This window comes from Anopheles moucheti, chromosome 2 (genome assembly GCF_943734755.1).
Source record: "Anopheles moucheti chromosome 2, idAnoMoucSN_F20_07, whole genome shotgun sequence".
NCBI classification, from domain to species: Eukaryota; Metazoa; Arthropoda; class Insecta; order Diptera; family Culicidae; genus Anopheles; species Anopheles moucheti.
The window spans coordinates 56,603,426-56,612,963 of record NC_069140.1 but is presented as its reverse complement, the minus strand read 5'-3'; the positions used below and the strand labels follow the sequence as shown (position 1 = coordinate 56,612,963).

General features: G+C 47.9%; 1 protein-coding gene across 1 annotated transcript; it reads right to left on the bottom strand.

Annotated features, from left to right (window-relative positions):
• Window positions 1-656: 656 nt before the first annotated feature.
• On the bottom strand, window positions 657-8,250 carry LOC128296808 (mucin-22-like). Its single transcript, XM_053032295.1, has 5 exons — window positions 7,856-8,250; window positions 7,581-7,786; window positions 6,266-7,475; window positions 997-6,112; window positions 657-935 (listed from the first exon to the last, which is right to left on the bottom strand). Exons 1-5 carry the CDS (start codon window positions 8,242-8,244, stop codon window positions 657-659), a joined length of 7,200 nt encoding a protein of 2,399 aa, XP_052888255.1. The 5' UTR covers window positions 8,245-8,250.
• Between the last annotated feature and the right edge of the window lie 1,288 nt (window positions 8,251-9,538).

Sequence of the window (9,538 nt, the reverse complement as noted above, 5' to 3'; positions counted from 1 at the left end):
CACGTGCTTTGCGAAAACAATGGTACAAAACTTCGTGGGACCAATCTCGGTTAAAGCTCATTTTTGCAAAGGGCGGCATCGAACCATTGCGCGGCAGGGACGATTCCGGCGAGGAATCGAGTCCGGCTACACTTTCAGGTCAGATGTGTGACAGTGAACCGGAGAGTAATCACGGTTAAATTTTATCTGTTGCCGGAGTTTTTGTTTCGTCGAAATCTTACCTCGCACAAAACCCAGTCGTTGAGATGAATTTCGCGCAGGAATTATTTACACTGCCGTGCGTGTGGCGTGAGGCACTTATGGCTAGAAACTAACATCTAAGTTGCCTAGCGTAGTTTGTATATTGTCAAGGATCGGACGCCGGACTGCTACCGATCGCAACCAGGTTAGCTATGGAGTGTTTGCAGTCGTACGCTCAGAAACAGTTCTCGCTGACTAGAACTGGGTGTCGAAGCTGCGCAGGCAGCGGTTGCAGCGGTTCATGCGTGGTCCGAAACAGCCTGACACCGGACGCCCACCTACACTGGCCCCAGTTCCTGCTGATGAGTAGTTAGTTGTACGGAGGAAAGGCAATAGCTAGAGGGATTCGGGAATACGATGAAGAATTATGGCAGTCGGAGCTCGTTTGCCCCCGGGAAAACGCAGCGCTTTCATCTCTAGAACAAGCTTCGGCGCCGATTGCCGATGTTGATCCATTCGACCGGAAGCTCCGAGCGTTCCTGCATCGGTGTCGTCTGGCACTCGGGAATCTTCTGGACACGTTCACAGCGACGGCTTACTCGCCAGTAAACGTAACCCTTCGGACAGCGGTACATGTTCGGCTGAAGGCCAGACCGTCCTTGGGTACAGCGCAGGAACGTGGAGCTGCACTTTTGATCATCGATCGCGAAATGGCCATCTGTAGGACAGAGCGGTTCCATCGAACCGAGCTGCATCTGTGGGGAAAAAAAATAGTGAGTACAGTTGCGATGTTCTTCCCACTACGCCTTCACTCACCACCGGCAGCTGACGCGTGTTTCGAAGCTGTGATCGCAGATTGGACGCCTTGCAACGGTCGTCACCCTCCGCAGGTTCTGTGCACTGTGTTCGGTCCTCCTGATAGACGGTATCGTTTGGACAGCTAAACACGACAATGCTGTAGTCGTAGCTGTTTGGTTTCTCCGTACACTGGTAGAACAGGTTGCAGTTCTTCGGGTGCCGTTTGAACCCGGTCGGGCACACAAACCGTTCCTGATCTTCATCGACGGGCGGGCACGAGCTCATGCAACCTGCCGGACATTCCTGGGATGCGGGTTCCGTGGAGGACTCCATACCCTCGGTTGTTTGCTCCTGTCCGGCCGCTTCGGTGGTCATCTCCGATTGACCCATGGTTGTCATCTCTTGTTCTCCACCGGAGGCTGTCGTTGTTTCCTGTTGGCTACCGGAAGTGGTAGATTCTTGCGCAGCCATAGTCGTCGTTTCTTGCGCAGCCATAGTCGTCGTTTCTTGCGCAGCCATAGTCGTCGTTTCTTGCGCAGCCATCGTAGTTGTCTCTTGAGCGGCCATCGTAGTCGTCTCCTGTGCGGCCATTGTCGTCGTCTCCTGAGCAGCCATCGTGGTGGATTCCTGAGCAGCCATTGTAGTTGTCTCGTTAGCGGCCGCCGTGGTAGTTTCCTGAGATGCTTCAGTCGTCGTGGTAGCCTCGGTCGTTTCTTGTGCGGCCGCTGTCGTCGTTTCTTGAGCCGCTCCCTCCGTGGTCGTCATCATTTGCGCCTGTGTTGTGGTTTCTTCCTTTCCGGCAGCAGTCGTTTCGGAACTCATGGAATCGGTAGTCGTCTCCTGCTGCGTACCGGCCGCAGCCGTCGCATCCGTTTGCTGGGCCGTCGTCATTGGGGCGGCTTCGGTCGTAGAACCTGGTTCTTCTGTAACAGAGGTAGTGGATTCAGCGTTCGATTCGGTCGTTTCTGCCGGTGCGGCTTTGGAACAATTGCGGGGTGGCTGGACACTGTCCTCGTGATTGCAGGTATTTACAGCGGGATCCCAAATGGTACCCTCGGGGCAGTCGAAGTGAAAGACGGAAAAGTTTTCACCCATGCCGTCCCAATCAACGCAGCGGTAGAACTTGGTACAGTCGTCCGGATTCGGAAAGTATCCAGCCTCCGTACAGTTTACGGGCGTTGTGGAGGATGAAGAAGCTTTCATGCGTTCGGTGGTGGATTCGGACGAGGATTGCATGCTTTGGGTGGTTGTGGTAGAAGATGATGATGATGATGAGGATGATGATGATGCAGTTGTTGATGAAGGTGCGGAGGAAGTGGTGGTGGCGGAGGTAGTGCTTTGTGTTTTGGTGGTGGTAGAGGGTGTTTGAGTGGTGCTAGTGGTAGTTGAAGAAGCGGTTGTGGAAGGAGCTTGTGTGGTACTAGTAGTAGTAGTAGTAGTAGTGGTAGAAGTAGTGCTTGTGGTAGAAGATTGTCTGGTGGTAGTTGTGGAAGGAGCTTGTGTGGTAGTAGTAGTAGTAGTAGTAGTGGTGGTGGATGATGATTGTGTTTGATTAGTGTTATTGCTAGTGTTACCTGTCTGTCCGCCGCACATTTCAACAACATTCTCATGATTACATGTTTGCAGTGCCTGATCCCATGCGGTACCTTCGCCGCAAGTGAAATCATACTTATTGTATCCACCCTTGCCGTTGTCTACACACCGGTAGAACTTCCGGCAATCGTCCGGATTGCCCATAAAACCTTCCTCAGTACACTCGCCCGAGGAAGACGAACCCCCCATTGTAGTAGTTTGCTGCGAACTTTCAGTAGTCATTTCACTACCAGCGGTGGTCATTTCCTGACCCTGTGCGGTTGTCATTTCGGACGCCATTTCGTTGGAGGTTGTCATTTCTTGTCCAGTGCCGGCGGTGGTAGTCGTTTCCTGCGCCGATGAAGAAGCTGTAGTTGAGTCGCCGGTTGCTGTTGTCGATTCTTGGCTGGCCTCTGTTGTAGTTGTTTGTTGTTCAACCGGAGCTGTGGTTGTTTCCTGCGTTGAAGCTGTCGTCATATCTTGTCTGGCAGTTGTAGTCTCTTGCCCAGCAGTAGTACCATCGGTCTGAGCTTGTGTAGTTGTTGCGTCCGTTGCAGCGGTAGTGGTACCATCGCTAGTTCCGGTCGTCATATCCGTTCCGCTTGGCTCGGGTTCTGGCTCTGGTGGGCGGTCTGCACCACAGTTGGGAATTTCGTACTCATAATTACACGCCTGTTTGCTTTCGTCCCATCCAGTGCCCTCCGAGCAAGTGAACTCGTACTTCGTGTAGCCACCCTTGCCATTGTCGACACAGCGGTAGAACATCTTACAGTTGGTCGGATGAGGCTTAAATCCTTCCGAATCGCAACCTTCCGATGATGGCATTGTCGATGTTTCGGTAGCCCCTTCAGGAGTAGTGGATGAATCTCCCGCTTCAGTAGTGGATGGCTGGCTTTGCGATCCGGTTGTCTGCTCTTGTGGATTAGCAGTCGTTTCTCCCTTGGAAGATTCTGTGGTTTGACTCTGCGATTCAGTCGTTTGTTCTTGAGCAGCGGACGAATTTTCTTCCTTGGCTGCTTCGGTGGTGGATGGTCCAGATTCGGCTGGTGTCGTTGTACTACTTGCACCGCTGGTTGTTTCCTGACTAGTCGCATCGGTAGCACCGGTGGTAAGCGATTCTGGTTCCAGACTACTCATTGTTTGCTCCGTAGTACTTGGCATCGATTCCGTGCTGGAGGATTGTGCTGGTGGCAGATAAGTATTGCCGGGACCGGACGAACTACCCGGGTACTGAGAGGATGCAGTTTCACCTCCAGTTCCACATTTGGAGTTTTGGACAGACGTTGGATGGTTACAGGCAAGAATGTCATTGTCCCACACGGTACCGGGACCGCAAGTGAACTCGTATCGATCGTACCCTCCGTTGCCGTTGTCGACACATCGATAGAACTTCTTACAATTCGACGGATGTTCCATAAATCCTTCTTGCTCGCATACACCATTACTTCCGGCGGGTACCGAGGGCGTTTGGGTGGTAGTGGTTGTTTGTTGCTGGCACGGTGGAACCGTAGTGGACTGCTGCGCAGCAGGTGTGGATTCTTCGGGTCCATTCGTTTGATTTGATCCATCAGTTCCAGTGGTTCCACTGGGTCCATCAGGTCCGGTTGATCCAGTTGGTTGTTCAGGTCCGTTAGGTTCTTTAGGCCCATCTGGTCCGTTAGGGCCATTGGAAGATTCGTTAGGCCCTGTTGGTCCACTGTTTGGTCCATCAGTTCCATTTGAAGCGGTTGGCCCCTCGGTCGGTTCACTCGTTCCATTAGGTCCATTAGGTCCACTTCCATTACCTTCAGATCCATTTGGTCCAGTACCAGTTTCATTAGGTCCCGATCCTTGCCCATTCGGCTTGCCACATCGACCATCCTGCACGGCCCAATCATGGTTGCAACTGCCAGCATTGTCATCCCATACAGTTCCATCTCCGCAGCGGAACTCATAGCGCGTAAATTGTCCATTGCCATTGGAAACGCAACGGTAGAACTTCTTGCAATCGTTCGGATCTCCCATGAATCCGTCTTCAGTGCATGCTGGGGCAGATCCAGCCGAGGACGGTTGGCTCGTGGTAGAGCCGGAGCTGGTTGATACAGAGGACGGACGCTGCGTAGTACTTGACGGTTGTGCTGAAGAAGAGAGAGTGGTTGTGGACTGAGTACTTTGCATAACGATTGTGGTGAGCATTGTGGTGGATTGTGTGGTTGGTGGTGTAGGTTGTGTAGTTGTTTCTTGGGAAGACACCACCGTAGATGACTGTGTAGTGTGTATCGGTTGTGTAGTTGGCACCTCTGAGGTGGCTTCTGCCGTGGAACTAGAAGCAGGCGCCGAAGGTTCGGTGCTAGTTGTTTGTGTTGCTGTGGGTTCTGGTGTGGATGTGTTTTCGTGTGTAGTGTTTGCCTCCGTAGAAGCTGGTGTAGGTGGTGTTGTGGAGGGCACCTCCGTCGAAGGTGCCTGGGTGGTTGTTTCGTGTGTAGGTACGATGAGTGTGGTGGGTTCTTCTGTCACCGTGGATTTTTCGGTGATGGGCTCTAGAGTGCTTGGCTCAGCCACTGTTGTTGATCGCTCAGTGCTTGACTGTTCCTGTGGGCTAGTGGATTGAGTAGTGGAGTGTTGTGTAGTGGGTTCTAGTGTACTGTTTTCACTATGTTGTGTTGTTTCAGGTGTGAGTGTGACAGACTCGGTGATTTGTGTAGTAGCAGTTTCTAAGGGTTTAGTTACAATAGCCGTTGATGGCTTCTCGGGTGTATTTGTTTGAGTGGGTGTGGTTGTTTCGGTACTTCCAATCGACGATGTTTCCGCACTTGATTCTGTTGTTGTGTTCTGGGGTGTTTGTGTGGTTGATGCTTCCGGAACATGTGTTGGTGTGGTGTGTGGTGGTGTAGAAAATTCACTAATGGAAGATGATTGTGTTTGGCTTTGAGCCTGTGTGGTGGGTGTTTGTGTTGTAGAGGAAGAAAGAGTAGTTGTTTTCTCAGCTTCCTCTGGAGTAGTAACTTGTGTTGTGGACGGTTCAGTGGCGGAGCTACTAGATGTTGATGTGGTTTGTGTAGCTGTGGTAGTGGTGCTTTGAGTAGTAACAGGCGTTTCAGAGCTAGTTGGCACACTCTGGAAAGATGTCACACTACTAGGGGATTGTGTTGAGGAAACCATTTCAGTAGACGACGGAATGCCAGAAGATGAAGGTGTTGATGGTTCTGCTGAGGTTGTTACTATGACTGTGGTAGTAGTAGCAGTAGTAGTAGTAGTAGTAGGAGCAGAAGTTGGAGCAACAGTAGTAGATGTAGTTGTTGTCATCTGTTGAGCAGTTGTGGATGTTGTGGATTGCATTTCTGGCAGTGCCATAGTGGTCGAAGTTGTCGTAGTGGTGCTAGATTCTATTGGAGCTTCGGTGGAAGTTGATTGTGAAACAACAGTGGCAGGAGTAGTAGAGCTCTGGTTATTGGTGTTTTGATTTCCCGAAGACTGCTGATTATTATTTGCGTTTTGCTGATTATTTTCATTGGATTGGCTTGGTCCAGAGGACGACTGATTATTTTGGTTGTTGGAGCTTTGATTTGAATTGTTGTTGTTCGATTGGTTAGTTTGATTGTTTCCGTTCGTACTGGATGCATTACTTTGCTGCTGATTCGATTGATTCTGGTTATTATTTTGAGAGCTTTGGTTTTGTGTATTTTGTCCTTGTCCTTGGTTCTGATTGTTGTTAGACGATTGGTTTTGATTGTTTTGTTGGCTATTCGAGTTACTACTGGAGCTTTGATTGTTATTGTTATTTTGACTTTGATTTTGATTATTACTATTTGATCCTTGATTTTGACCCTGGCTATTATTGTTCGATTGATTGTTATTACTTTGTCCCTGATTTTGGTTGTTTGTTTGCTGATTTTGTCCTTGGTTTCCATTGCTCGATTGGTTGTTATTATTCGCTCCCTGGTTCTGATTGGTCGACTGTTGGTTTTGACCTTGATTCTGGTTGTTCCATTGATTATTACTGTTCTGACCTTGATTCTGGTTGTTCGATTCTTGGTTTTGTCCCTGACTTTGATTATTAAACTGATTACTAGTGGTAGAGTTCTGTGTTTGCGTACTCGTTTGATGACTTTCACTTTGACTTTGATTATTCCATTGAGTATTACTATTTGACTGTTGATTCTGATTGTTCCATTGGTTGTTTTGACCCTGATTATTGTTGTTCCACTGGTTGTTATTATTTTGCCCTTGATTTTGGTTGTTCCATTGGTTATTTTGGCCTTGATTATTGTTATTCCATTGATTGTTATTATTTTGACCTTGGTTCTGATTGTTCCATTGGTTATTTTGACCCTGGTTTTGATTGTTCCACTGGTTGCTATTATCTTGTCCTTGGTTCTGATTACTCCATTGATTGTTTTGTCCTTGATTTTGGTTGTTGTACTGATTGTTATTATTTTGACCCTGGTTTTGATTATTAAATTGGTTATTTTGGCCTTGATTATTGTTACTCCATTGGTTGTTACTACTTTGACCTTGATTATTGTTGCTCGATTGCTGATTCTGACCTTGATTATTGCTACTCCATTGGTTGTTACTACTTTGACCTTGATTATTGTTGCTCGATTGCTGATTCTGACCTTGATTATTGTTACTCCATTGGTTGTTGCTACTTTGACCTTGATTATTGTTGCTCGATTGCTGATTCTGACCTTGATTATTGTTACTCCATTGGTTGTTACTACTTTGACCTTGATTATTGTTGCTCGATTGCTGATTCTGACCTTGATTATTGTTACTCCATTGGTTGTTACTACTTTGACCTTGATTATTGTTGCTCGATTGCTGATTCTGACCTTGATTATTGTTACTCCATTGGTTGTTGCTACTTTGACCTTGATTATTGTTGCTCGATTGCTGGTTCTGACCTTGATTATTGTTACTCCATTGATTGTTACTACTTTGACCTTGATTATTGTTGCTCGATTGCTGATTCTGACCTTGATTATTGTTACTCCATTGGTTGTTACTACTTTGACCTTGATTATTGTTGCTCCATTGCTGATTCTGACCTTGGTTCTGGTTGTTCCATTGGTTACTTCCTCCAGATCCTTGATTTTGATTTTGCCATTGGCCGTTGGAACCTTGGTTCTGATTATTCCATTGGTTGTTATTGTTTTGCCCTTGGTTCTGATTACTCCACTGGTTATTCTGTCCTTGATTCTGGTTATTCCATTGATTATTGTTGCTTTGGCCTTGATTATTGTTATTCCACTGGCTATTTTGTCCTTGATTCTGATTGGCCCATTGATTGTTGCTGGAAGAACCTTGATTCTGGTTTTGCCACTGATTGTTCGATCCTTGATTCTGATTGTTCCATTGATTATTGTTACCTGATCCTTGATTATTCCATTGATTATTTCCACTAGATCCTTGGTTCTGGTTGCTCCATTGCCCACCTGATCCTTGATTATTCCATTGATTATTACCACCGAAATTGCCGGAACTGGAACTACTACTACTGCTACTGCTGCTACTGCTGCTGCTAGAACTACTTGAACTTGAACTAGAGCTGCTCGAGCTGCTTGAACCCTGACCGTTGGCTCCTTGGACGAAAGTTGTCATATTATTGTAATTGCTCATTTGACTTGCCGCCGACGTCTGGGAGCTGGTAGTATTCGTAGTGATACCATTCTGAGTCATTGATCCAGAGGCCTGGGTCATATTTCTATCCATGGATGCGTTCGACTGGCTGAAAGATTGTTGACTGACGTAGTCACTTTGAGAATTTTGTGTACACCTGGGCACGGAACTCGCATGGTTGCAGGAACCGATCTGGTCGTCCCACGCAGTTCCTTCACCACACCGGAATGGGAGTTTTTGGAAACTCCCATCCCCTTGAGAAACGCACCGGTAGAACACCTGACAATCGTTCCTGTCACCAACGAAACCGTCCTCCTCGCATGGCACTCCATCGTCTACAATTGGTTTTTTGTCCTCTTTCTGGGTCCCCTGCGCGCTTGACTGTTCCTGTCCCGAGCCGGGGAGCTCATTACCTTCCGGATTTACACTGTTTTCGGCATCACCGTTACCCATCGCCATCGGTTCCTGCTCATTCTGCTCCATCGCTTGTGGTTCGGGTTCCGGTGCAGCCGGTTCCGGCTCTGGTGCCGCCGGTTCGGGTTCCGGTGCTGGGCCGTATCCTCCGTCTCCACCGTCAATTTCGTTGCCAGTCTCACGACATTCTTCCCGCTCGGAGTCCCGTGGATGCACACACACGTTTTCGGTCATGGAAAATACAGTTCCCGGTCCACAGCGGAATTTGTATGCCGTCAGATTATCGCCTTCCTGCACGCACCGATAAAACACGGCACAGTCGTTTGGGTCCACCGCAAAGCCTTCCTCCTGACATTGGAATTTAGCAGCTGGAATGAAACAAAAAGTGATTGGAATTATTGATGGCATTTTGTTTGATTGAAAAGAGTTCAGAGAGCAATGGTTTAAACAAGTATATGGAAATTGAATCGATGGTTTATCAAACAGGCTAGAAATATAAAAGTGCTATCGACTAAGGGCATTGTGCATAAGTAACTTATTTCCATGGTTAATAAATCATCTATGGCACGCTCAATCATTCTCACTGACCATTCTACAGCTGTGGCGTAGTGGAAATAGCGATGTCAGTACCGTCACAAACCGACACCCTGGACCGATGGCAACGAATTCCGTCAAAAAGGATCGTGGGAAATGGAATGCTTCGACTCACCTTCCGTTGCACATGCAGCATACCCTTCCTCCCCGTGTAAAGTTGGTCAACGATAGAACGCAGGGTACGGTTCTGCAGAAGCTTTGAAAGTTTTCTCAATTAACGCTCAAGAAGTTCAATAAAAAGCAGATGAATGTAGTTGCCGTCGTTTGGTTGGCCACGAAAGAGTTTTCTAATTGCATTGGATCACAAATAGGGACACAAACTCCGCTGAAGAAGGAGAACAAACTCGCTTTAAGCAAAGTTCGTCTCGCTCGAGCGCAG

Coding starts and splice junctions, on each gene's coding strand:
- LOC128296808 (XM_053032295.1), bottom strand. CDS start 8,244: ATGGATAGAAATATGACCCAGGCCTCTGGATCAATGACTCAGAATGGT. Junction 7,476..7,580: donor ATGGAACAACCAGAACCAAG/GTCAGAATCAGC, acceptor ACAATAATCAAG/GTCAAAGTAGTAACAATCAA. Junction 6,113..6,265: donor AGTAACTCGAATAGCCAACA/AAACAATCAAAA, acceptor AACTAACCAATC/GAACAACAACAATTCAAATC.